General features: G+C 54.7%; 9 protein-coding genes across 9 annotated transcripts in view; 6 read left to right on the forward strand and 3 right to left on the reverse strand.

Annotated features, from left to right (window-relative positions):
- The window catches only part of ASPZODRAFT_920810 (hypothetical protein), a 6,276-nt gene extending 6,052 nt beyond the window's left edge, over positions 1 to 224 (forward strand). The window contains exon 3 of the mRNA XM_022730435.1: positions 1 to 224. This exon is cut by the window's left edge and continues 145 nt beyond it. The gene's annotated coding sequence lies outside the window, so the exon portion shown is untranslated.
- A 196-nt stretch (positions 225 to 420) lies between these two features.
- ASPZODRAFT_74543 (hypothetical protein) lies at positions 421 to 2,025 on the reverse strand (the record flags this gene model as incomplete). Its single annotated transcript, XM_022729974.1, has 1 exon — positions 421 to 2,025. The coding sequence occupies one exon, from the start codon at positions 2,023 to 2,025 to the stop codon at positions 421 to 423; it is 1,605 nt and encodes a 534-aa protein (XP_022577869.1).
- Positions 2,026 to 3,171: 1,146 nt separating this feature from the next.
- Positions 3,172 to 6,170, forward strand: ASPZODRAFT_19446 (hypothetical protein; the record flags this gene model as incomplete). The annotated part of the gene is made up of 3 exons (XM_022727402.1): positions 3,172 to 3,606; positions 3,683 to 5,933; positions 6,001 to 6,170. 3 exons carry the CDS (start codon positions 3,172 to 3,174, stop codon positions 6,168 to 6,170), a joined length of 2,856 nt encoding a protein of 951 aa, XP_022577870.1.
- A 1,331-nt stretch (positions 6,171 to 7,501) lies between these two features.
- Positions 7,502 to 9,620, forward strand: ASPZODRAFT_136208 (hypothetical protein). Its single transcript, XM_022724011.1, has one exon. It carries the CDS (start codon positions 7,967 to 7,969, stop codon positions 9,410 to 9,412), a length of 1,446 nt encoding a protein of 481 aa, XP_022577871.1. The 5' UTR covers positions 7,502 to 7,966; the 3' UTR covers positions 9,413 to 9,620.
- A 91-nt stretch (positions 9,621 to 9,711) lies between these two features.
- ASPZODRAFT_923097 (hypothetical protein) lies at positions 9,712 to 11,163 on the forward strand. Its single transcript, XM_022730439.1, has 4 exons — positions 9,712 to 9,928; positions 10,003 to 10,095; positions 10,152 to 10,219; positions 10,278 to 11,163. The coding sequence occupies exons 2-4, from the start codon at positions 10,047 to 10,049 to the stop codon at positions 11,028 to 11,030; spliced, it is 870 nt and encodes a 289-aa protein (XP_022577872.1). The 5' UTR covers positions 9,712 to 9,928; positions 10,003 to 10,046; the 3' UTR covers positions 11,031 to 11,163.
- ASPZODRAFT_136211 (hypothetical protein) lies at positions 10,658 to 12,278 on the reverse strand. Its single transcript, XM_022724012.1, is given in 5 exon segments — positions 10,658 to 11,466; positions 11,516 to 11,853; positions 11,963 to 11,966; positions 11,984 to 12,083; positions 12,140 to 12,278. The coding sequence occupies 5 exon segments, from the start codon at positions 12,247 to 12,249 to the stop codon at positions 11,155 to 11,157; spliced, it is 864 nt and encodes a 287-aa protein (XP_022577873.1). The 5' UTR covers positions 12,250 to 12,278; the 3' UTR covers positions 10,658 to 11,154.
- A 1,118-nt stretch (positions 12,279 to 13,396) lies between these two features.
- On the forward strand, positions 13,397 to 17,995 carry ASPZODRAFT_146078 (hypothetical protein; the record flags this gene model as incomplete). The annotated part of the gene is made up of 2 exons (XM_022725138.1): positions 13,397 to 15,995; positions 16,050 to 17,995. 2 exons carry the CDS (start codon positions 13,397 to 13,399, stop codon positions 17,993 to 17,995), a joined length of 4,545 nt encoding a protein of 1,514 aa, XP_022577874.1.
- Positions 17,996 to 18,665: 670 nt separating this feature from the next.
- Positions 18,666 to 24,130, forward strand: ASPZODRAFT_146079 (hypothetical protein; the record flags this gene model as incomplete). Its single annotated transcript, XM_022725139.1, has 2 exons — positions 18,666 to 21,014; positions 21,095 to 24,130. The coding sequence occupies 2 exons, from the start codon at positions 18,666 to 18,668 to the stop codon at positions 24,128 to 24,130; spliced, it is 5,385 nt and encodes a 1,794-aa protein (XP_022577875.1).
- A 97-nt stretch (positions 24,131 to 24,227) lies between these two features.
- Positions 24,228 to 25,321, reverse strand: ASPZODRAFT_146080 (hypothetical protein; the record flags this gene model as incomplete). The annotated part of the gene is made up of 3 exons (XM_022725140.1): positions 24,228 to 24,987; positions 25,052 to 25,107; positions 25,166 to 25,321. The coding sequence occupies 3 exons, from the start codon at positions 25,319 to 25,321 to the stop codon at positions 24,228 to 24,230; spliced, it is 972 nt and encodes a 323-aa protein (XP_022577876.1).
- Between the last annotated feature and the right edge of the window lie 802 nt (positions 25,322 to 26,123).

Raw genomic sequence — 26,123 nt, forward strand, 5'->3', positions numbered from 1 at the left:
CGGCATTTATATATTCGTCCAACCTGACTTGCAGGATGAGAAAGGGCGTTTGTTGGATTATTTTCCGGATTGTGTTCAGTTCTTGCGCTCTGTCTCTTGCATTCGATCCATAGCGGTGTATATTAGCTAGCATTGGCTTTTTTCTCGCTAGAGACCCAGATAAATAATAATACCACATATCCATAGAGCCTACTGGGGGTACTGATACTGCGATTTAGTTATAACTATGATATATACTACTACGTAGATGTTTGTAGTCATAAAAAAGTAGCTTACGCTTCTCACCGGGATCTGAACTATCGGACTATCGGTACAATATTGGGGTGAGATTGGACTATTTACATTATCAGATTGAGTGGAGTAGCGCATTTCCACCTGGTTTGATCTTTTTTTTTTTTTTTTCAAAGTACGTTCCTGGTTTCAAGATGAGGAAGGCCCTGCACAGGCGACGATCCGGTTGCGGACGTGCTCGAAGGCATCAAAATTCGCATGCAGGGCACGTCCGAGGATACTCTGGGTACGGTCTCTGCTCTGGTCCCATGCATGGAGGGAGGAGCGGAGCTTGTCGTGCGTGTCGAGGAAGACAGTCTGCAGCTCCGCGGTCCGGGTGCAGGGGCGTCCGAGGTCGGTCATGTAGTTTGTGGGGTCTTGGATGCATAGTCGGTCTGCGACGTTGGAGTTTCGCTTTGCCGCGGCGGTTCGTTTCTGATTGATCAGCGAGCGCTGGCCGCGGAGCGCAGCCGATAACTCCTCCAGACGACCAACGATCTTGGCGTCTTTTTTGACCGTCTCGGCGGTGAAATATCTCGGCGGCTCCGCCGAGATGCCCGTTGACCTGAAATCGATGTCTGATCCGTATGTGTGGAGGAAGGAGAGGAGTTGGTTGCTGAGGCCGGCGGGGTGCGAGAAACGACCATGGTTGATTTTAAGGAACGCAGCAAGCAGTAGGATCAATGCATCGGAATCGATCGATGCCTTGTGGGCTCCAAATATGCCCCGGGCTTCTAAAATCAAGCGTACAGCCAGGTAGAGAGGTCGGATCGTAGGATATTCAGCCTGGTAGTCTCGGACGTGTTCAGGAAACGCAGGCAGCCCTTCTTTGCAGGAAAAGCGCACTGAAAGCCCACTCGGTACGTGAACTGATGTCAGCACAGGCATACGTTTGCCCACCAGACGGATGTCACGAAACGCTGCCTTTCCAACCAGCACGTGCTGCGCTTTACGCAACAGGTTCAAGTATCTAGCCATGACTTTTGGACGGGTAGCACTTGGTTTCCGGAATCCACCCCCTGCCCCTTCGTTGTCTTCGACCACCAGAACAAAGCTCAGGTCCGCATGGCTTGGTGACAGCCCTGTTTGCCGAGAGCCAACGAGTTGTAGAGGATACGGCACGTCGTGATCAAGGGTTTCGGCAAGGTCTGACACGATGTGGTCGACAGCAGTCTGCTCCTGGTGTGTGGGGGATATATATGTTTCCAGGGCTCTGATCTCCGCATCAAGCCACTCGCTTGCCTCCCTTTGTTCGGTTCTGGAGCGCATAGACAGGAGCCATGGATATTGCCCAGGCCGGTACGGCTCTTCCACAGCCCATTGAAGTTCTGTACCCTCCTTCTTCCGTGAGTTATCGGATCTTGAAGCGAGTTCAGCAGCGGTTTTGGAATGCCCCCGGTTGCGTAACGCCTTTCGCCCGGGGGCGGTCGCCTTCTTCGCTGGTTTCGACGCAGTCCCAGGCTGGACTGCCGCCGGAGTCGTCGGGGTGTTCTCAGGGTTGGTGACAATTGGGGGAAGCAGGACTGGACGACGAATACCCTTAGGAGGTTTCAGCGTATACACTTTGCGGATAAGCCGGGCTCTATTCGTATTCCTGTGTGCCTGGAGGGTCTCGGCGAGGTTATCTGGATAGATATCGCGTCCATCTTTCAGGAATGGAGAAGACGCATGGCAAAACCGACACAGAGCTGGTGGGAGCAGGACCTTTCGACGCGGCAGAGACAGCGCTACCAAAGAGGACTGCACGATGGGCATCGTCACGCCATTAGAGGCGTTGCAGATGGTTCTCCGTTCTTTCCTACTGCTCAGCTCCAGCCTCAAAGCTCCAGCCTCAAAGAGTCATTAAAGAATAAAATCACGTGGACGATAACCCGTGACCCGGGACCGATGCTGAGTCATAAAACACGTGACCACTGGACTCGCGTTCCGGGAATGACGTACTGCGCAGCAGCGGACGGAAATATCAGTTTGGCCAGGGTCTGGAGTTCTTCTGCGTCGACGAGGGGGTTTTGAGCTCGTCCAGAACCCATATCAAGTCCCCTCTGTGTCTTATCCGACTACGCCCCCCAACACGTGTTGCTTTGCGGTGTCTGTTTCGCGCCTTCTGGTGGCCTGGACTCAAGTGGACTCGAGGGCGCTCTTACCCCCCCGCCAACGCACCATTGCGGCGTCTATATTTATCCAACTGGCGGGCATTCTCACTTCTAGAACCCCTCATTATGCCCGAGGCACTTGAATGACAAAGGGACTGCAGACCGACAGAAAGCCGCAAAGGGCAGCGTGAAAAAGGAGGTCGACTGGAAACGACCTGGGCCCCTTTAAACTCCTCTTCGTGGCCAGCTCACCGCCTACTTTCCTTCTATCCCAGTAAGTGTCTGGTCGAAGGGAAAAGGAACCTCGCCGTGGAGCGTTATCACCTTCTACCCTGCTCTCTATCTATTCCCTGGCCATCCCCGAGACTTTACCCCTCTCACGGTCTGTGCCTGTTGCCCTGATTTCTCATCAGGTCATCGGCGGATTTCGCGTTACTCTCACCGCCGCCTGTCTCTCTCTCCCTCCCTCCCTCCCTCTCTCTCTACTGCTGCTACAACAGTTAAAATAATTCCCTCCGAACCTCGCTTGCAATATTTTATCTCGCCTCATTGATCGTTGAATGATACTCATGGCTCGCCGATTCCCATTATAGTGACTCGATCAATTGTTTACTTCTTCTTTGATTAACCTTTTCCGGTATGACGCAGTCTGCAGCTGCTGCCCCTCCTTCCACGCCCGACATACAGTTTTCGCCGTATGACTTTCCAACTTGAAAGCGATGAATTCTGACAATCATTTATGTAAATAGTTGCCATCATTCTCCCTCCTCTACGTTTCTGTTCACTCCGTCAACCTCTACCTCGCGCCATGTCTGCTGGAGATAGTCCTGCCCCGCCAATTCCCGACCACCAGCCGAACCCGGTCTTGGTCGGGCCGGGGATGAAGACACTGGGAGAAGAAGCCTATACCAAGGCCTCCAACGTTACCCCGGGCATGTCAACTGGCACGCAGGATCCTGCCTCGAGCGATGCGCCCTCCTATTTCAGCCAGATTCCCGGATCCAGTGGCTCCCAAACCCCGCTGGATGACCAGACCTCCCCCGCCTCCCCCGCTGAAGCCGCAAAAAATGCCTCATCAGGCCCAGAACTGTTGCGTCGTTTGAGTCTCGTTGGCGCCGTTACTCCTGTTTTACCAGAAGTAGATTCCCGTGAGGAATATCCTGGGCTGTCTCTGAGTGGCCGGATCATCAGTGCTGCCTTTTGTATCCCATACAAGGTTCAACATCAACCGGAATCGGATTGGGTATGGATGCACTATCTTTTTTCCCCTTTACCTTTTTAGAGCTAGACAAAGGTCTGACTGAAGATTTTTTTCTCAGAAATTGAACCATCGTCCTGGGACATCAGCGCTGTTCGATTCATTCGCTTATCTTGCCTCCAACGCGACTAAATGGTCGCACACGCTTGTTGCCTGGACTGGCGAGGTTGACCCTATGACAGACTTCAAGGTGCCGTTGCAGCAAGTTTCGGTCAATGCAGGTGGGAAAGTCTCGACCACTTCAAAGGGGCCCGCGGCCCCTCTGAACAAAGCAGCAGCCCCTGTCCCGGTCGGTGCTGCTCAGAAGCCGGTCAGTCATCCTCAGGTCGAGGGGATAACCGTGAGCAAAGAAGACCGAAATCGACTTGAGTCACAATTGAGTTCTGGAAGATACGGTCGGATTCTACCTGTCTGGCTGTTCGATGAATCAGAGGAACCCGCAGATTCAATTTCCCTGAAAGATCAGCCAAGGTGGAGACGATACGCAGAACGAGAGCTGTACCCTTTGCTGCATTATAAGCAACATGGCCCTACGGATGGGAGATCGGAACGCAAATGGTGGGGGGACTATGTTCGCTTGAACCGCCTGTTTGCCGACCGCATTTTGGCGGAATACCAGGAGGGTGACATCGTCTGGATCCACGATTATCATTTGTTCCTCCTTCCCGGTATGCTGCGACAGCGTATCCCCAACGTCTACATTGGCTTCTTCCTCCATTCCCCTTTCCCCAGCAGCGAATTCATGCGCTGCTTGGCCAAGAGAAAGGAAGTCCTTACCGGCGTTCTCGGCGCCAATATGATCGGCTTCCAGACCTACTCTTACTCTCGCCACTTTTCGTCCTGCTGCACACGGGTGCTTGGGTTTGACTCGAATTCTGCCGGCGTGGATGCATATGGCGCACATGTCGCTGTTGATGTCTTCCCGATCGGTATTGATGCCACTGCAATCCAAAAATCCGCTTTTAGTGCCCCAGAGATCGAGAAAGCCGTGCTGGGCCTGCAAAGGCTGTACGAAGGCAAGAAGATCATCGTTGGTCGCGACCGTCTAGACAGTGTTCGCGGTGTTGCTCAGAAGCTCCAGGCGTTTGAACTCTTTCTTGAGCGCTATCCGGAATGGCGCGACAAGGTTGTCATGATCCAGGTGACGAGTCCGACGAGTTTTGAAGAGGAAAAGGAAGACCCGGACAACAAGATCGCAAGCCAGGTGTCAAATCTGGTGTCCACAATTAATGGGCGTTTCGGGTGCTTGAGCTTCTCCCCCGTCCAGTACTACCCTCAATATCTCTCACAAAATGAGTACTTTGCGCTGTTACGGGCGGCTGACGTGGGTCTGATCACCACTGTTCGGGATGGAATGAATACGACCAGCTTGGAGTACATCATCTGCCAGCAAGGCAACCATAGCCCTCTGATCCTGTCGGAATTCTCGGGGACAGCCGGGACTTTGCCTAGTGCTATCCACATCAACCCTTGGGATCTGAATGGTGTCGCCGCGGCCATCAACGAGGCCCTGACCATGCCAACTGAGGAAAAGAAGGCCCAGCACTTGAAACTCTACAAGCATGCGACCACGAACACAGTGTCGGCTTGGTCCAGACAGTACCTGCACCGTCTACTGACAAACCTATCTTCGTTCGACCAGTCTGCCGCCACACCTGCCTTGGACCGCGCACAACTTCTCAAACAGTACCGCAAAGCTCGCAAGCGACTCTTCATGTTCGACTATGATGGCACTCTGACTCCCATCGTCAAGGATCCTCAGGCCGCCATCCCGTCCGATCGGGTGCTGCGGACCATCAAGTCGCTGGCCGCTGACCCCCGAAATGCCGTATGGATCATTAGTGGGCGTGATCAGGCCTTCCTCGATGAATGGATGGGCCATATACCCGAATTGGGTCTTAGTGCGGAACACGGCTGTTTTATCCGCCAGCCCTGCTCCGATGACTGGGAGAACTTGGCCGAAAGCACGAATATGGGCTGGCAGAAGGAAGTGGTGGAAGTGTTCCAGCACTACACAGAACGGACCCAGGGGTCGTTCATTGAGCGTAAACGTGTGGCACTGACCTGGCACTACCGGCGTGCCGATCCCGAATATGGCGCCTTCCAGGCCCGGGAATGTCGGAAACACTTGGAGGAAACGGTGGCGAAGCGATGGGACGTTGAAGTCATGGCTGGCAAAGCGAACCTTGAGGTGCGACCGACCTTTGTCAACAAAGGGTTCATTGCGAGCCGGTTGGTTCAAGAATACGGCACGGAGCCGGGACAGGCACCGGAATTCATCCTCTGCCTGGGGGATGACTTCACTGATGAAGGTGGGATTTCTTTTTTCTTTTCTATTTTTTCTTAACATACATTTTTTCATGGGTGCTGATTGTCTAGATATGTTCCGCGCTCTGAGCTCCTTCAACCTGCCCTCCGACCATGTCTATTCGGTTACTGTTGGGGCGAGCTCGAAGCAGACGGCTGCTAGCTGGCATCTGCTGGAACCTGCGGACGTGATTGCCACAGTAGCGTCACTGAACACCAGCTCAATCTCCCCAGACTACTAGACGAGGTGGCTGTGTGCTTGCTCATTACCTGACCATCTAGCTTTATATATCTTGCAATGATCCATGAATTGATCCACTAGCGCTCTAGACTATATGATGACCCCGTGGTTGTTTTGCTGGTCAAGGACTAGGCAGGATTGATCAGGTCTTCCCATCACTCATTTATTGATTGATAGCCCATGCTTTATTCTGCAGCTCTTTTTTCTTACAGTGGATAGAAAGATAAAGAATCTAAAGTTTATAACTCGATATTTTCGAGAAGCATTGGCTAGAGCCAATATCATAAAGTCATTCACAATACCTAATAATTAGCATCCATGTACCTTAGTTATATGGAGTAGACTGTTCCGAGTATCCGACGGGCCGTTCCGGCTTGGCGGGGGTGGGGGAAGAGGCCATACAAGCAGTCCGTATGTATCATAGAGTACTAGTACTACGTACATATACACTTGGTGGGCCATTGGCAAGGAATGAATGGGTTTGGGAGTATACTCCGTATGAAGCGCTTACCTGGCTAGGTTTTCTAGATATCACACTTCTTAATTAATCAGCTTCAAAGACATCATGATCATCTTGTTGGCTCATACATAGTATATCGTTCCAAGACCGATAAAAGGAAATGAATATTTTCACTGTAGACAGATAGATATGACTCTGGACTACATGACAGACTGTCCTCTGGGCTGGCTTTCGAGAGTATGAGGGTCCCATGATGTTGTTGCTTACATAGGCCTTGCGAGTTATTCTTATGCTACCTTGTACGGAGTACCTCATGGCATTAATGCCAGAAAGTTAAGTATGATTTATATCAGTATTTATATGGAGGGTTAATATAGGCAGGTATTGTACTTAAGTAACCCCAATCACCTCGCTTTAGTAGAGAGAGCTTTCTAGAAGGGTCTACAGAGGGTCTACAGAGGGTCTAGGACTAGTAAATGGATTACTATAGATCGCTCCACCTCTTGCGAAAATTCTAGTAGCCATTATCTAGATAATTAATGGTAAGTCTGTACATGGAAGCTGCTATTCTAGTTCTCTAGACAAATCATATTAGTAGCTGATGTATGATAAGGCGTCCATGGGCATACTACGGAGTTTGCAGATTCACTTCGTAAGGTAAGGAGGAATTAAGTTATAGATAAGGCTGCCCGTTGTACTACATAGTTACTCCATACTCCGTATTCTACTCTGTACTCCATAGTTCAAGTTGAGTCATACTTTTGAGTGACAAGGATCTTGTGCTGACTTGGAGTGGATCTACATGGAAAATTCTATTCAACTTAGCTAATTAATACTACGTGAGAACCATTTACTAATAGATCATGAAATAAGGGTATGACAGGATTCCCATTATTAATTGTGAGCCCATGCCGAGTCACACTATGTAGTACGTCTTCGGAGTCCTCCGTCCGTACTCCACTACCAGCTATTCGATGATGTTATCTCATCCTGATCGGACTTCGTGGCGAGGATTCAACTAGTTTTAGTGTCTTGTCCGAACATCGAATCCTGTTCTGTTTTCGGGACGGTGAACGCCCCCCTTGCTGCGCGGCCCCCAATTGAGTATGCCGCCGGAAAGTATGTCGAGTCAGAGAATAAAACCTTGCTGTACTCTGTAATACTTGGTTGATTTCAAGGATCTGTTCCGGTTTGGCTGTTCGGCGCTTATCAATTCACACCTGCGATCCAGTTAATCGCGAAAAGAAAGAAATTCAATGGATGATCCACCGTCACATAAAATCCAAACTGTTGTATAATCAAGACGAGAAACGGCAGAGAGAGAGAGAGAGAGAGAGATGGACGAGGAAAGACAATCGATTCCATTCTCATTGTCATCGACAGAGATCGAGGAAGACCAGAGTTCAGGAGCAGTCAATGACGGGCTTCGAGAAAAAACCATGCCGGCCGACGGAGAGAATGAGCCAACCCGACAGAGCAAGGCACAGCCCGACAATATCACCACTACATCTGCCAATCCGCCAGAGTCGATGCTGGTGCGGACGCTGTCGCGGGTGCGCACGAGAGAGTCGAAGAAGAGCATCGGCCCGCCGCCGGACGGGGGTTCAGAGGCGTGGCTGCAGGTGGTGCTGGCACACATGGTGATCTTCAACACGTGGGGGTATATCAACAGCTTCGGCGTGTTCCAGACGTACTATTCGCAGACGCTGGGGCGGTCGGCGTCGGACATCTCGTGGGTGGGCAGCGTGCAGATCTTCCTGCTGTTCTTCATCGGCACGCTGTCCGGGCGCGCGACGGACGCCGGCTTCTTCAAGCTGGTGTGGACGGCGGGCGCGGTGGTGGAGCTGTTCAGCATCTTCATGGCCTCGCTGTGCACGCAGTACTGGCAGCTCTTTCTCGCGCAGGGGATCGGGCAGGGGCTTGGGTGCGGGATGATGTTCTGCCCGACCGTTGCGTTGCTCTCGACCTGGTTCTCCAAGAACCGTTCCATGGCCATCGGCCTCGCGACCGCCGGCTCGTCCACGGGAGGCCTGGTCTTTCCCGCGGTCATCATCCGCCTGCTGCCACGCATCGGATACGGCTGGACGATGCGCACGCTGGGCTTCATCTCGCTCGTCACCCTGATCCCCTGCGGCGTGTTCCTGACGCACCGGGTCCCCTCGCGCCGTAGCGGGCCCCTGGTCGAATGGGCGGCCTTCAAGGAAGCCCCCTACGCCCTCTTCGCGCTGGGCATGTTCTTCAACTTCTGGGGGCTGTACATTGGCTTCTTCTACATCGGCAGCTTCGCCACAAATATCATCGGTGTCTCCGAATCAACCTCGGTCTACCTGCTGCTCCTCATGAACGGCATCGGTATAGTGAACCGCATCCTACCCAACCACATGGCCGACAAGTACACCGGCCCCTTGAACATCGTGATCCCCTTCAGCTTCACGACGGCAATCATCGCCTACTGCTGGGCGGGTGTCACCAATGTCGCGGGCCTGTACGCCTTTGCCGGCGTGTACGGCCTCTCCGCCGCCACCATCCAGTCCATGTTCCCCGCCACCCTCAGCTCCCTCACCACTGATATCTCCAAGGTCGGCGTCCGCATGGGTATGGTCATGAGCGTTGTCGGCACCGCCGCCCTCATCGGCTCCCCCATCGCCGGCGCTCTTGTCACCTCCGATGGAGGGAAGTACATCGGCGCCCAGATGTTCATGGGTACCGCCATCATGGCCGGGGCGTTGACTCTCGCCGCTGCACGGTATGCCAAGTTGGGTTTTGCCTGGGGGCGGACATAGATTCTCAACAATTTTCTGAAAAAGAAAATGAAGAAGAGAAAGAAGACTAGATAGTGATGATTAGCGATGAGCCATTAATATTCTTCAATCCTTGTAACTGGATACCTTAGACCTGCTAGATAGTAGGTCTTACTACACCTGAACTGCTCAGCATAGATCCTCCCATCTGATAGAAAAACCTTCCAGTGAATCTGAAGCTTAATCCAAGTAATTAGATAATCTATCCATCGTAGGGATCAAGCAAGGAGTAGAGGTAGTAGAGGTAAGAAGGAGTACCTTCACCTGGAGTGTTTGTGTTACTTTTCTTGATCTGCTGATTGGCTCTCCTATGATTTGCCTGGTTTGTTTCTGGCGGGGTCCAAATCTTTTACACAGAGAGAGAGAAAGACTGAACAATTTTGTGAACGGGTAGATCTTTTGAGTGTTTGATGTATTTTGAGATACTTTGAGATATTCAAGATACTCAGATACTCCGTACGCTTCTTTATCTCCATCTCAAGGACCGGTGGCTTCAAGGTACTGCTAGGTTATTACCCCTCCTCGCGTGCCCAGCGACTCATTCATTATTGTTGTCTAACGGTGAGAACCAGATTTTTTTTTACAAAGATAACCTTATCTACTTTCCGAGAAAAAAATGGCACCTCGCGGTCGAGGTGGAAAGTTCTCAAAGCCCTCTCGAGGAGGTACGATCTACCGTCACTCTTTACCCTCTACACCCCCGAGACTGATGAGAAGATAGGAGGCAAGCATTTCAGCCGGGACGTGCAGCCAGTTGACAAGGATGGCAATGCCGTGGGGTTATGGCGGGTAAGCAGCAGGCACTGTTCGATGGAGTACGGTTAATGACTGCTAATAATACAACTAGGAGACCGAAGAAGCGAGCGACTCCTCTGAAGAATCGTCCGAGGAATCCTCTGGCGACGAGGACGACGAGACCCGCGTGCCCGCCGAATCCTCGTCAGCAGCAGGGGAAGCAGGTCTGAGCCGTGAGGAACGCCGTGCCGCCGCGCGAGCCAAGAAACAAGCCGCCATCGCAAGGAAGAACCAGGTTGCAGCGCAGCCGGGCGACCTGCCCCCCTCCGACTCGGAGGGAGAAGCAGGAGGAGCCGCGAACGGTGGATCGGACGACGACTCGGACGACTCGGACGCAGATCTGCCTGCTAACCCGAACCACACGGCGAAATCGCGCTCGCAGCTGGAGAAGAGTCGTGGAGGTACATCATCACCACCAGCGGGGGAAGCAGCAGCAGCAGCAGCAGCAGCAAGGGGAGCAGGAGGAGCAGGAGGAGCAGGAGGAGCTTCTGGGAGAGGACTTGGAGGACAAGATAAAGTCAAAGATACTTCCCAGCTGTCTAGACGGGAACGTGAGGCGATCGAAGCCCAGCAGGCGCGAGAGCGGTACCTGAAGCTCCACGCAGAGGGCAAGACGGACGAGGCCCGCGCCGATCTGGCACGCCTGGCGCTCGTGCGGGAGCGGCGTGAAGCCGAACGGGCTCGCAAGGAGGCCGAGAAGGAGGAGAAGCTGGAGCGCGAGCGTGAACGGAACGCCGCGCGCGAGGAGCGGGAGAACAAGTTGCGTGAGGCTGCCCTTGGCAAGCCCAAGAAGGGGAAGAAATAAATATACAAGACAGATCAAGAACCCTTTTTACATTAACTTGCTGATCGTACAAGTAATTCTGTAACCAAATTGTATAACGATTACTCCGTACTCCTGACATGCTAAGACTAATGATCTAATGTTATTATACACCCCAGAACAATCCCTCGACGCCACGGCCCTGCATGACAACCCCCCACCCGGCAATCAAGCTGACAAGCCATAAAATAGCCAGCGCAAGGATAGGAAGCAGCAGCAGCTCGGTGTTATGCAGGAAGGGCAGTGCATTATACCCCAAGAAGGTGATGTAGGTGTAGTATATGAGGGCAGAGAGATAAAGCGTGTTCCCCAGGAAGGTGGTGAAGAAGTTGCTCGGGCTGCGTGTGAGGAGGGGGAGGAGCAGGAATTGCACGACGTATAGGTGGAGATAGAGAGGGAAGAAGGCTCGATTGGAGACCTAAAGAGTTAGCAAAAGTTTTTTTTTTTTTTTTTCTCTTTCCACGTACGTCAAAACAGTAGCCGAATTCCAATTGATCCTTCTCGCCTGGCTGCACAAATAAACCCTGGGCAGCGCCTCGTCGACGACCGCGGGCACCTCTCAGCCCCGTCAACGAGGCGGCGGCGCCATTAGGGCCGAACAGACGGCCGATGACGAGATATGCGAGGGTGGAGACGGCGAGCGAGGAGCCGACAAAGTGCACAAAGATGAAGAGCAGCGAGAGCCGCACGATGGCCCCGAAGGAGGGGGTGTACGCAACGCCCCAGGCGATAGCCGTCAGGAGGAGGAAGAAGGCGAGAATGTAGGTGAAGGAGGGGTCGGGGCGGTGCCAGGTGTTTTTTGTTTCTAACTCGATAAGTAAGAGGACGTCAGAGGGATATTCAAAACGTACGTTTCTAAAAAAAAAAAAAAAAGATAATCAGCATGTGTTCGATCAAAGGTTTTAGGCTCGTTGGTTCACTAGGGAACAGCGTACATGGTAGTATATTGATTTGAACACCTTCTTGGGCGCTATGAGCAGCGAGGTCATCTCCCAGATCGCCATCTCAAAGTCCATCTGGGGGAACTTAAACAGCCTGGTCAGTTAGACAGAGAACACTCGACTTCTTTCCAACTGGTTGTAACTCGTCACCTCTTGAAGAAACGCGGCATCCTGAGATTCGCCCTGTGGCCGGACGAGGGACCACCAAAGGCCCCCGACGCGGCAGCATGTTGCCGTGGAACAGAGATGTGAGGGTTCATGCCGACGAGAGACCGTGAGTCTCTGTCAGGAGGGATGCTGAAGCTGGACAGATTCTCTCCTGTTCCTTGCTGGCCTTTGAGGTTGAGGTGTGACGTGCTTACGATTAGTCATCCGCCAATCTCCAGCACTTCACCCGAGGGACTTAATTATCAGTTATTAGCTACAATGATCAATTGATATTGATATTTATCATATTATAGTATTAGAAGATGATTCTTTATGCAGATTTATAATGGTCGAGTACTGTTATGAGTATCTATCTAGCATCTACTCTGTACGGGTACTAGTTACATAGTTACTATTAGCTACTTCCCTATAATTCTCTATTCTCTATTCTCTATTCTCTATTCTCCTCTGTCAATTGTACTTACTACATGAATAATATACAGTCGCCACGTCGAGATGTCAGAGAGTGAAACAAGTCCTGCAGGTGCCCTCAAGGATCTGATCCTTGTAACAAATTAACAATAACTATAGTCCTGCACTACCAACAGTTCTCATCCTGATGTCTGGAGTCAACACAACACTCCGTCTGGAATAGGTCGAATGATGAGTAGAATCAGAGATAAATATCAAAATTCTATACGAAATCGAATAAATATCTTATTATTTCTATCGAAGAGCTCATTATTTGGTTATTTTATCAGGTATTATTTATCAAAGTAATCGACTAGTTACTCTATCCTGTCCGTGCTCCGCCCCTATCGACTATTTCTCCTTGTCCCCTGTCTTCTACTTCTACTTCTACAGTACAGCACAATCAGCGAGAGACACACTGAGAGAGACGGAGAAACTATCGAGAATAGATGACAACAGGCAGTCTACCTTCGATATACCCAACAATTGACGATTCCAGTCTCCGATCGATGGCCGCCCGGTTACCCACATCCATGCCTTGCAACGTCGGTTGGAATCGCAAATAATCCGCTGCTAATCGCCTCCTCCTGCCTCGTTCTGTCGAAAGAATCCACCCTGGGTAGTACAGGTGATACAGGTGATACAGGTGATACAGGTGATACAGGTGGTACAGCCTGGCACAGACTGGTACGGCTGCTGTCGTCAACAACAAGAGGACGTCGCTCTCCCCCGTCTCCCGGAAAGAGGAACCCAACGCGGGGACTCTTTCTGACTACACAAGGTATATCCATGGTCCGACTCTCGCGATCCTCGAGCCTGAGGATGTCTCAGTCACGCCATCAGCAGCAGCAGCAGCAGCGGTCGGATGGGGAGGTGAACTCGTCGTCGCCGCCGCGAACGCCCCCGTCCCAGACGGCAACGTCGAGGCCCGACGCCGCCAACAAAGGGCTCCAGACCCGCCCTCCAATGCGCGAGACCTTCCTCGACGACATTACGCCCACTGAGACCGAGAGGGCGGATATTGAGGAGTCGGGCGATGAGCGGGACCCCCATGACTTGTCGCTCTCCCCCCAGCATGCCACCCGCACCTCGATTGTCGACAACATGCTGCTGTCGCTCGACCAGTTCGCCTTTGCCGGCTCCTCCATCCTCGACGACTATCGGCTGTTCAACTCGGTCTTCGAGTCCTCGACCGACCCCTACGAGCTGGCCGCAGCCTCGAGCTCCCCCGCCTCCACCGTCCAGGGCCGTTACCGCGGCCATACCTTGTCCTCCTCCGTTTCCTCCGAGGTTGACTTTCACTATGATGATACCACAGGTCGCTTCGCCCGCCGCCAACGCAGCAACAGCAGCTCTATCTACCAGATGGGACTGAGGAGGGTGGGGAGCAGCCGTGACGGAGCGGCCATGTCGCTGCCCCCGTCGTCTCGTGGTCACATGGGTGAACAACAACGCGCAGGTACAAGCGCTGGCGCGCGCGTCAACGGGACGAGAAAAGGGAGCAAAGGCAGTGCTTCGTCTCACATTGACCCTGGGCCATCTTTCGCTAGTGCTCGTGCCACCGTCACCACCGAGCGACGCTCCGCCAGCTTCGACTACGGCTCCCGACCAGCCTTCCTCCCGCTGTCCGAGTTGGACGACGACGCCGCACCCACACCCAGTGTTCCCGCTAGGCGACGCAAACAGTTCATCCAGGGCCCCGACGATTATCCCCAGCCGATCCAATACCAGGCCGCCCGCCAACAGGCCCTCTCCCGCAAAAACAGTGCCAAATCCTCGCGAGCTAACCAGGCTCGCAAGGGGAAAACAGACAATCTGGGCACGGGAACTGTCAAGAGCCGGGATGGAGAGTTTAGAAATCAAACAGAGAATAATTCTTCTTCTGCTGCTGCTGCTGCGGCGGCGGCGGCGGCAGCGGCAGCTGGTCTAGAAATGCCCCCCGTTGCACCAACCACTCTGGATCCCTCTGCCCCGAGTCCAACCATTTCCTTCAACAAACCGTGGATCCCGCCCACGGAACCGACCCCGACCAAGGAGCGCCCAGGGTTCTTTCGACGCGTATTTGGCTCGTCAAAGAGCTCGTCACCTGGTCCGACCGACCATTATCACCAACCAGACGTTCCGTACTTGTCGGAGAGTGACGCGCGCGAGGCGTCAGGTACCGGAGTTCATGCCCACAACCGAAAATCACCGCCAAAGAATAGCAGTCATGGCAATACTCACAACAACACATCAGGAGGAGGAGCTGCACCCGCCTCGTCAACCCCTTTGCATGTGGTCAATAAGAAGCCCTCGTTCTTCCGGAGGCGGAAGAAGTCCATGGTCGAAAGCGTGCCGCCGCCGATCGTGATTCCCCAGGAGCTAGCCCCAAGGCCCGTCGACCTGCTCAAGCCTCAACCGAGCCCCGTCAGTAGCTTGCGGAAAGTAATGAACCCGTTCCTGGCCGACGGGACTCCTGCTGGCCTCGCGGTGGTAACCAGAGACAAGCCCGACTGGGAGATGGCCCCCCTCGCCTCCACTGGACGTGCAGAGAGCGAACCGCCAGAGCCATCAAAAGACACGACTGTCCCCGCATCTGTCGGTGGGGGAGCAGCGGCGGGGTCCAGATACAGTCTCTATCCTGCCAACGCAGCTTCACAGGACGCTGGCAATGCCAAAAGAGCAAGCAAATCTGCCGATGGAGTGGTCTCTACCGCCACCACCAGTCACAGAGATAGTGTAGTAGCCACCGGCACCACTGCCATGGCGACAGATCCGAAATCATACACAGGTCAACGTCATCCTAGCCGGGGCTCTCTCACCGTCCAGACTGCCATGACAGATACCCTACCCGACAAGGATGCGTCGATCAAGAGCCTTTCATTGGCGAAGCAGCTCTCCAGCGACGACGGTCCCGGATCCCGTGGGGGCTCCATATCACAGGAGCTCCTGGCCGATCCTCCCAGTGCCTCCGCTTCCGAGTACTCTAATTACTTCACAGCATCTAACACGCCGGTTGTCCCCTCAGATGATCCGAGACTGTCAGAGATTGTCGAGGCGCGGACGGGCGATGACGACGACCTTGATCCGGACGAGGTCATCGCTGAGGGCGAGCACCACCAGCCACGTGCTACAGACCGTGAGCAGGCGCAGAAACTGTACGAGAGCCAGGACGAGATCGTTGGCAACGAACCCGCGGCCGCGTGGTTGGGCGACCCTGCCCGTGCGCTGGTGCGCAGCGCATACATGGATCTCTTCGACTGGTCCAACATGAACATCCTGGCTGCTCTGCGCAGCCTGTGCACCCGCCTCGTCCTCAAGGGAGAGACCCAGCAGGTCGATCGGGTCTTGGATGCCTTTTCCAGCCGATGGTGCGAATGTAATCCGCAACATGGATTCAAAGCCGCAGGTTGGTTTGTTCCATTGTCTGAGTTTTTCTAAAGTAGAAACTAACAGTGATTAGATGTGGTCCACACGATCTGTTACTCTATTCTCTTATTGAACACAGACTTGCATTTGGCCGATATTGAGCAGAAAATGACTAAAAACCAATTCGTCAAAAACACGCTACCCACCATCCACCGTGTCGCTGTTGACGCAGCGCCCAATGCCTTTCAGACCATCCGAGCTCCCACCCGAACCAAGACGTCTTCCAGCGAAGCGGACGCGAGCAAGCCTCACTCTGCCCCGGCAGAGGAGACTGGTCGGACCTCCCCTGACCGGGCCCAACGGCTAGATGTTCCTCGGCTCGTCGGCGGAGACGTGGAAGGGGATGCAGGGCCTCTGGTCAGATCCCCCTTCAACGGCACGATGCGCGCCTGGGAGGCTCAGGTGGAGATCGTTCTCCGGGACTTCTACAGTTCCATTCAAAAGCAAAAGCTCCCCTTGTATGGGGCTCCGCCGGAGAAAGAAGGGCCCCCCGCCGGATCACGGCTGTCGACTGCCAATCTGCTTGGACCGACAGCGAACGTCTTACGCCGCAGCCCTAGCACGCTGAGCAAGTCGGGCTCAGACATCTACCCTCGCGGCCGGTCTGCGGACTCGCGGTATGGCAGCGCGCGCTGGTCGTCCAAGCCTCGGTCGCGCGCGCGGCTGTATCCGTCTTCGAACATCGGGTCGAGCCGGACCAGCCTGGACGACCAGTCGTCACTGTGGAGTCCCTCCGGGTCGAGTACCTGGAGCAAGTATTCTCTGGGGAAGCTGACGTCGGTGTCGGTGGACTCTTTCGGGTCGGAGTACCCGCGAGGCGACTACCAGCAGTCGATCGGGTTTGCGAACGCGCTGAGCCACGCCATCATCCGCGAGGACTCTGGGCACTCGATGCTGAGCTTTGAGGAAGGCGAGGGCGGGGCGGGATCGCTGTTGGAGGATGACACGCTGGAGCTGGCGGGGGCGCCATGGGCCAAGGAAGGCAGCTTGAAGCACAAGCACCACCTGGATTCGGTGGATAAGCGGGCCAAGGACCGCAACTGGAGCGAGTGCTTCGCCGTCATCCAGCAAGGGTGGATGCGACTCTTCTCGTTCAGCGCGGGCAAGCACAAGGCGCGGCAGCAGCAGCGGCAGCCGGGCGGCGTGGTGGTGGGCGGCGGCAACTGGACGGAGAACGCAGAGGAGATCTGGAAGTTCTTGCTTCGACAGACCATCGCGAGCGCGCTGCCGCCGCCGGGCTACTCCAAGTCGCGGCCACACGTGTGGGCGCTCAGCCTGCCGACGGGGGCGGTGCATCTCTTCCAGGTGGGCACGCCGGAGATTGTGCGCGAGTTCGTCTCCACGGCCAACTACTGGAGTGCCCGACTCTCCAAGGAGCCTCTGGTGGGCGGCATTAGCAACATCGAGTACGGGTGGAGTGACGCGGTGATCAACAGCGCTCTCATCCATTCGGACAGCGGCAACAATCACAATCACAATCACAATCACAATAACAATACTACCAAGTCGCCGCCGACCTCCTCGTCCGGGCCACACGCGCAGCAGCCTCGCCCAAGTATCCAGAGCTCGATCCGCAGCTCGATCGATCAGCAAGTGGTCCGTCCCCGATTGCCGGCGGACCGGGTGCACATCAGCGACTGGGCGCCGCCACAGCAGAGCATGATGGCGTCGGGCCTGCCGGAGGGGGAACAGCTGGCGGCGCTGCAGGGGTACGTCAAGAATGTCGAAGAGGAGCTGCAGAAGCATAACGAGCTGCGCCCGGCCATGATTCTGGCCTTCTCGCCCCGACACCCCAATGCGACCAAGGCCATGGCCAACTGGGAGCGCAAGTCGTCGTATCTCTTGCGTGAGATCGTCAAGTTCCGCACCTATATCGACTCCCTTCATGGAGCTATTGCGCAGAAGCAAAAGATCCAGGCTGAGCGTGCAGAGCACCTAGCTGACATGGCTGCTGACATGGCTGTCGATGCTACAGAGTGATCTTTTTTTCCCCCTTTCTTCCTTTCTTTCCTCCTTTCTTTCTTCTTTTCTATCTCTTTTTTTTTTTTTTTTTGCTATTCATGACGACTTACGGCTCATTCCCTCGAGATTCTCACTCTTCTACGACAACACTTTTATCACCTATTCTTCATGTATATTATTGATCCCTAGGGACCTTGAGCTTTCTTCTCTTCCTTCTCCCCCCCCATTCTTCTAGATTCTTCACGTCTGGGGCTTATGACTTGTTTTTCCGGGACCTTCCTGTATGTAATAAGCTGAAACCATTATTAGTATATAAGAATTGAAGTGATAGTTACCACAGACATAGTATATACGTACAATGGGAAGATGAGAACTGCAGACTGACGTGGCATGCATTTTGCCTCTACCACACCATTACCCTGATTACCCTGAGATATTCCTGAATTCTCTTCTCTCTCCTTGCAATAAATACTATTCTCTTGTCAATTAAACTCGTCTCGTCTTGGTGTACTATATGTTACTACATACATTCCATAAACATCCATAGAGAGAGCACACTCCCTTCTACCTCCCTATTTCCTGACCATTTCCTGACCATTTCCATCCCTCATAAAAAAAACACTCGATCTCTCTACTGTATTTATTCATCAATAGTGGCAGGAGTATTCGCTCGTCCTGGACAAGGACCATGGCGCGACGCTCCCTCCGCTTATCGCTGGTGCGGAGAAATCAAAACAAGAAGAAACGGCCCAGTCCAGTTTCCCCCCCCGTCTCCATGTCGACCGAGTCTCCCAACAACAGCATCAACACCAACACCAACACCAATATTATCAGCCCCAGCCACAGAGGGAGAGACTCTGGCGTTGTGAGCGTGTCGTCAGATGCCGGCGAGATGGATCACGGCTCTTCTCTGCTGTCTGTAGGGGCGCGCGACGTCCCGCTGCCGACCGACTCGGGGACCGAAGAAGAAACCGCAACAGAGACAATAACACGAACAACAACGAGGGATACAATGGAGGAAGAGAACACCGATGAAACCAGTCATTCGATGCTATTGCTAGACGATCATACCATGCTCTCGAACCAGGATTCGATGGTTCTTCCTTCCCTGACGGACCGAGACGATAGCAGCAGCTTCCTGGCAGACCACGACATCGACACGGTCGCCGACGCAGACGCAGACCCTGACGCTGAGCATGAGCATGGGCATGAGCATGAGCATGACCACGAACCGGAATATAATCAGACGTACATCGAGGAGAAGGAGATGCGTCGCAAGCTGATGGAGATGGAGTCTAGTTTCCTGCCGGAGCCGTCGACCATCGAGATCGCCTCGACGGGGCAGAGGCAGGGCATGGACGATACCTTCCTCGTCGGTGTGGAAGACTACACTAATCCCGAGAGGAAATATGACGATGACTACGATGACGACGGTGTTTCTGGTAACAGGAATAACCTACTGCCATCAGTTGATGGAGTTCAACTGTCGTTTGTCTCGCAGAATACGCAGAACGAGGAGTTACCTGAGATCATCGAGGAATCACACCTGGACCTAAATACCCCAAGCCATAAAGACAATTCGACCCTGTTGGACGTGTCACCCCCTTCATCACCCGCTGCTGCGGCCGCTGCTAGGAACGATTTCAGGACATATTCCTTTTCCTCGTCGAATCGGGGGGCCAGCGTGATCCACATCCCACAAGAACAACAAGAGCAGCAACGACAACAAGAAGAGGGGCAGCAAGAGCACCCATCAACAGATGCAGACAACATTGCGGGTCTGGGTGCAGGTATCTTCTCACGAACCGTCCTCAAACAGTCGAACCTGTTTGCTGATATCGTCCCGGAAGCAGAGGCAGATACTGCAGCCGCACGCAGCAGCAGCAGCAGCAGTGTGCGGGGCAGCCGACCGAAGTATTTAAGTAGCCGGCAGTCCTCGCATCGCTTGTCGTACTCATCGGTCGCAAGCACGAATACAGAGACGACCAACAGTGATGCTACCCTGGGTGCAGACTACGCACTGCAATCCGGGGGTGCGGTACCCGGCAGCCACAACGGTTCCCAAACTGCGAAGCGCAATATCCTGGCCCGGTCGGTCAGTTTGGGGAGTATGGCTTCAGGGATATCCGGGTACAGCGAGGAGAACATTCTGGAGAAGCGAAACCCCAGTACCGGCGGAGGCGGCGGTAGCTTGGTTGATGGCGGTCTGCAGACTCTTAATGAGGAAGAGGTTTCAACGTCTCGTCCGGGGTCGTCCTCTCATCAGGAGGAAGCCAGGACTGCAGAGGAGACGGCACCCATGACGCCCAGGGCAAAACAGCCGCCGACCTTGCAGCTACAGCAGCACCAAGAGCAGCAGCAGCAACAGCAACAGCAACAGCAACAGACCCAGGCACCTCAAGATTTCAGCGCCTTGACCGATACGGCGATCACAGAGCGCGTCAAAGATATTCAGGTTCCTGGCTCGTTTGCGCGGCAATTCCGCGAAAAGTTCGACCAACGGACGGGGGCGCCACCAACGCCAGCCTTTGCACGAAGCGGCAAGACAATGACCCTCAAGGAGCAGAGCAGCACGATCGACCGGCTATCCAAGGAGAATTTTGATCTGAAGATGCGGATCCACTTCCTCAACGAAGCGCTGAACAAGCGCTCCGAGGAAGGCATCAAGGAGATGATCTCGGAAAACGTCGAGCTCAAGTCGGACAAGCTGCGTCTACAAAAGGAACACCAGAGCCTGAAGCGGAAGCTCCGCGATCTTGAGAAGCAGCTGCGTGACCGCGATCAGCAGTCAGACCGAGGTTCCATGATCAATAATGATCCGGATGCCCCTTCAGAGGACGACGATCGCGCCGACCCCGCACAAGAGGAAGAGATCCTTTTCCTGCGCGAACGCATGGAGACCTACGAGATCGAGATCGACCGCCTGCGCTCCGAGAGCATTGCAAGGGAGTCCGAGAAGCGACGTCTTGCCGAGATGGTCAAGTCGCTCAGTGATAACCGGACCATCGGCTCGGATGTGGGTGCCCGCGAGGAGAGAGTACGTTTTCTGCCTTCCTGTTTAGTTTTCTTTTTACCGGATAGTGGATTCTCTTTTATTTGGACACTAATAGATACTAGGATATGTGGAAAGATATGCTGGACGCAGAGACTGCCGCCCGCGAGCAAGCCGAAGAGGAGAACAAACGACTGCGTGATGAAATGCTGCGGCTCAAGACCGACCTGATCCCAACCCTCGCCGCGGCGTCCGCGGCGGCGGCAACCTCGAGCAGCAAGCCTGGTTCGCGAGATCGTATGGGCTCGGTGGTGTCGTATGCGACCAGCTCCGACCGCGAAATCAACCGTAACACGACGAGTGGCAGCAGTACGTTGGTGGTGGAACTAGAGCTACTCAAGCAGGAGAATGCCGAGTTGCGCAAAGAGGTCAGCGCGCAGACCTCCATGCTTACCTCGCGCAACCGGGAGAAGGAGCGCCTCTACCAGGAGATCGAAGAGCTCAAGCTTGGCCAGCGCCGCGAGGGAGGCCGGTCTGTCGCCGGCGACAGCATCTTTGACCGCTCCGCCTCGCGGGCGCACGTCCGGTCTTCGTCGCGGACCAGCGATGAGACGGCAAATAATCATCTCAATAATGGTGGCGGGGGTGTCAATAGCAGTGCGTCGCAGCTCAGCGATGCCGAGCGTGACGACTGGGAGGCCAAGACGGGCCAGCTGCGCGACCAGGTATCGGCGCTGAAGCTAGAGAACCAGACCCTGCGGGCGCAGCTGGAGGATTGCACGCAGGAGCTAGACGCCCTCGACAAGGCGTACCAGGCCGACGTGGATCAGGCTGAGGAGGAGATCCAGAATTTACAGACGGAGCGCGATCAGGCGCTGCACATGGCCGAGGAGCGGGACGCGGCCTTCCAGGATCTGCGGGCGGAGGCACAGGAGGAGCTAGACGCGCTGGGCGAGGAGTTGGAAGGAAAGATCGACGAGTGCCAGCGGCTGGACGAAGAGCTGCAGGCGCAGGACGCGAACTTGAAAGTGCTGCAGGCGGAGATGCGGTCTGCCAGCGAGGGCATCATCCGGCTCGAGGAGGACGCGCAGAACAACCTGCACAAGTACAAGGCGGTGCAGCAGGAGCTGCAGGAGTCTAACCGGGAGATTGAATCGCTGGAGAAGGCGCTGATCGAGAGCAACGCGAAGCTGCAGCGACTGACGGTGCAAAACGAGTCGAGTCAGAACGAGATTGCGTTCCTGCGCGAGGAACAGGATGGCGACAAGATCAAGATTGGCGACCTCGAGTCCGAGCTCAAGACGTACCAGCTTGGCCTGCAGAGCGAGCGCGACAAGACCCGCGAGCTTGAGGACCGACTGGCCGACGAGCGTCATCAGCGCGAGGTTGTTGGCAGCAAGGAGAAGCAAGAAGTGCAGCGCATCGTCAACGAGCTGAATCGCGAGGCCGCCGCGGCCAAGGAGGAGGCCCGCCGGTTGAAGAAGAGCCTGTCGGCGCAGGAGATCGAGACAACTACCTGGCGCGAGCGTCTGCTGGATTGGGAGAACAACCTGCGTGAGACGCTGGGCGACCTGACAGGCAGTCGGTCCAGTCTAATCACCAACATCACCAAGCTGCAGAAGGAGCTCGAGTCGACCGCACTCGAGCTGGAGAGCGTGCGCGCCTCGCTGGACGAGAAGGAGTCGCTGCTTCGCAACCGCGACGCCCTGCTCGAGAGCCACGGGCTGGAGTCGCGGAAGCTGGGCGAAATGCTCGAACGGGAGCGCGCCGCGAGGCGCGCCGACAAGCAGTCGTTCGAGCAGGCGCTCAAATCGCACCATCACGCCTCGCGCACCATCACCCAGAGCAACTCGCGCATCTCGGAGCTCGAGGCCGCGCGCTCGCAGGACCGCAAGCGGTTCGCCACCCTCGAGCAACAGACCAAGGATCAGTTGAATGAGCGCAACGCCATGCTACTCACCATCTGGAAGCGCCTGTCCGCCATGTGTGGGCCCGACTGGGCACACTCCAACAGTCTAATCAACGGCAACTTGCCCAGCCAGGAGGTCATCGGGAACATCCTTTTCTGGCCGGGCTTCAGTCGTAACCTGCTGCTCGCCGTCAAAACCGTCGAGACCGTCCTCGCCAACTTCAAGACGCGTATCAAGGCCGTCGACCGCGAACTCACCAAGCAGTACCAGACTCTAGAGCACACCTTTACCCAGCGTGTGAAAAGGCTCGAGCGTCTTGAGGAGTCTGCGAAGAATATGCGTGCCGCCCAGCAGCAACAGCAACAGCACAACCACCACAGCCGCAACCACTCCAATCCGTCACCCGAGATGGCCAAGTTGCGGGGCGAGAACCGTCTGCTGCGCGCCGAGCTGAACCTGCTGCAGTCATCGTCGCCTCACTCGCGCAGTCGCGGGTCCGGTCTGCGCCAACCAGGCTCCCCCGGTCATCCACCTCCACAAGAAGGAAGCCAACCACCACCCTTCCTGGCCCGTCATCAAACCACACCGCTCACCGTTGAGCAGACAGGCAGTTCCTCGCAGCTTGCACGATCCGAGCGAGGCCTGGCACGCAGCGCGACTTCGACCGGCATCCCGCAGCCGTCGCACTTGTCGTCGTCGTCGTCGTCGGCGGCGGCCACGATGTTGACCAACAACGCGGCGGGGACAAGTGCGCTGACCGTGCATACTGCCACCAGCGGGACGACCGCGGCAGCTGCCGGCGCCCCTTCTGATGGTCCCCCTCTTGCCCCTCGTATGGACCGGTCGCCGATCCACGACGAAGCGACGCAGAAGTGGATCCACCGGCTGCACGAGCTGGAGAAGCGGCTCAAGGCCGAGCGCGAGGGCCGCCTGTTAGATCGCACCGGGGCGCGCAAGCGGCTGGAGGAGCGCGATGCGGAGAACCAGCGCCTCCGCGCCCAGCTAGTGCGCGAGCGGGAGAAACGCGGCGTACCGGCGCCTAGTGGCACGATGACCGACACCTCGACCGATGACGATGGACACATCATCGGGCGACGGGTGCTACATCATCATCATCATCACCATCATCGGACGGAACGGTTCCCTTCGTCGAGTGGCACGGCGAGCGGCACGGGCGACGAGCGCGACCATGTGGCTGATGAGCAGAGTTCGAGTGAGGGGGAGGGGATTGTCGTTGATATTGAAGTTTAGCTTCGTTATATACCCTTTGTATTATTATTAGTCTTATTGTTTAATCATATGGGTTCATTATGAATGTTTCATTGATATTCTTCTTGATATACATTTTTTATTTACTGCTACTACCGTACAAGACCTTCAAGGAGAAATCGATAATAGGAGTCCCCTGGTGAATGGAGCTGGTGGACAAGATATCGACGTCCGGACAAGCATACGCCGCGGCATTGGCCTCGGTCAAGCCACCGGAGACTTCGATGAGAAAGGAGCGGTCTTGACCGGCCCAGTCATGCTTGAGTCTGCGGGCGGCGTCGCGCACGCCCTCTGGAGTGAAGTTATCGAGCATGATGACGTCGGCGCCCGCGGCGATGGCAGCAGTTGCTTCCTCGAGGTTCCGGACTTCGACTTCAACCTTTGTACTGAAGCCGCCTGCTGCTTTGGCGGCATGGACTGCTTGGGGGATAGCTGCTGCAATGGTTTGTTGTGTAAGAGTGCTAGCTCCAGCTCCTCCAGCTCCTCCAGCTCCAGTAGTAGTATGTTTATTGGCACACGCCCATACATGGTTATCCTTCAACATGGCCATTGAACTTAGATCGTGACGGTGCGGATCGGCGCCGCCGACGAGGATGCCGTATTTCTCGACGATGCGAAAGCCGGGCGTGGTCTTGCGCGTTCCCGCTAGGGTTCCCGACCATCCGGTGGCGCGGAGAGCAGTGACCAGGCTGGATGTCTTGGTGGCGATGCCGGAGCAGCGGGCGAGGATGTTGAGGGCGACGCGCTCGCCGAGTAGGATCTGCCGGATGGGCCCTGTTACCGTTGCGCAGTGCTTGATCGGGTCGATGGACTCGCCTTCCCGGATGTGCCAGGTAACTCTGTAGAGTTCAGTATATGTATAGGTATAAGTTTGAGTATGGGTTTGAGTATATGTTTTCTTACTTGCATCCTAGTTGGGAGAATACCTCGTCGACAAAAGGAACGCCGGCGACAACGCCCTAGATTATTATCATTAGTATTATTATAAGAGAATGTAGATTATTGCAGATGATTTACCCTTGCCTTCCCTAATAGCCGGGCCTCTCCCTGCGTCTCCCCCACCACGAAGCCGCCATAATCAAAGCTGGGACAGTCTTCCTCCAGCCAGGCGGTGATCAGTCGCTTGTAGTTCCCTGGAAGCAGGTGCCGCAGGTCCCCATACGCCGCAGCCATGGTGTGTGCTGTGAGTTGTCTGTTTACTGAGGGGAGGGGAGGTCATTATCTGAGTATCTGTATCTCAATGCGGGGTGACGGGTGACGGGTCACGGGTCACTGGGTCAGGAGGGGTGTCACGTGGTATTACTAGCCACACTGCCACACTGCCACACCAGATACCGCCACATGATCACCAAGTAACTACCTACCTACCTTACCTGCTGGTTAGTTAACTACTCTGTAGCTAATCACTACCTTGATACCTACCTAGGTCTACTAGAATGCAATGAGAGATGATACTAAGTCCTTAAACAGGTATTTCAGCCTTCCTGGTCATCATGTCTGCATGCGTCAGCATTGGGCCAGTCAGTCAGGTCAGCATTGGGCGGCGAACCTTAGTTATGTGCTGGCTCTCCTTAGGTTACCTAAGGTACCTAGGTGTTATTCTAAATGACTAAGTCAGAGCCATTAAACTGTCGAGTAATCCACTTATGGCAGTGTCGACGTCATGACAGCCGCATCCAGACCGCCCATAGTAAAGTTGTACTACATTAGGTACCGTTGTTGGTCATAAAGGTTCAACTAATCTCTAATAGTCAGTTCAGTTCAACAGTAGTTACCTCATACTACAGTTAAGTCAATAGGTAACTACCTTAGTATGATAATTATACTACAAACGGGTCACAGTAGCCGTTTAGTTATGCCCAGTTCATAAGTATTATGTAACAGCCAGTCGGGAGATGCAGCCGAATGCATAAGCGCATACGCGTATGAACAAGTACGAGGACATACACAAAGTTACTCGTACTCCCAAAGGGGG

This window comes from Penicilliopsis zonata (genome assembly GCF_001890105.1).
Source record: "Penicilliopsis zonata CBS 506.65 unplaced genomic scaffold ASPZOscaffold_19, whole genome shotgun sequence".
Classification (NCBI taxonomy): domain Eukaryota; kingdom Fungi; phylum Ascomycota; class Eurotiomycetes; order Eurotiales; family Aspergillaceae; genus Penicilliopsis; species Penicilliopsis zonata.

Excerpts from the sequence above, each read along its gene's own strand:
- ASPZODRAFT_136208 (XM_022724011.1), top strand. The coding sequence starts at position 7,967 with ATGGACGAGGAAAGACAATCGATTCCATTCTCATTGTCATCGACAGAG.
- ASPZODRAFT_923097 (XM_022730439.1), top strand. The coding sequence starts at position 10,047 with ATGGCACCTCGCGGTCGAGGTGGAAAGTTCTCAAAGCCCTCTCGAGGA. Across the intron at positions 10,096-10,151 it reads CTCAAAGCCCTCTCGAGGAG|GAGGCAAGCATTTCAGCCGG; the intron begins GTACGATCTACC and ends ATGAGAAGATAG. Across the intron at positions 10,220-10,277 it reads ATGCCGTGGGGTTATGGCGG|GAGACCGAAGAAGCGAGCGA; the intron begins GTAAGCAGCAGG and ends TAATACAACTAG.
- ASPZODRAFT_136211 (XM_022724012.1), bottom strand. The coding sequence starts at position 12,249 with ATGAACCCTCACATCTCTGTTCCACGGCAACATGCTGCCGCGTCGGGG. Across the intron at positions 12,084-12,139 it reads ATGCCGCGTTTCTTCAAGAG|GCTGTTTAAGTTCCCCCAGA; the intron begins GTGACGAGTTAC and ends CTAACTGACCAG. Across the intron at positions 11,467-11,515 it reads AATTCGGCTACTGTTTTGAC|GTCTCCAATCGAGCCTTCTT; the intron begins GTACGTGGAAAG and ends CTAACTCTTTAG.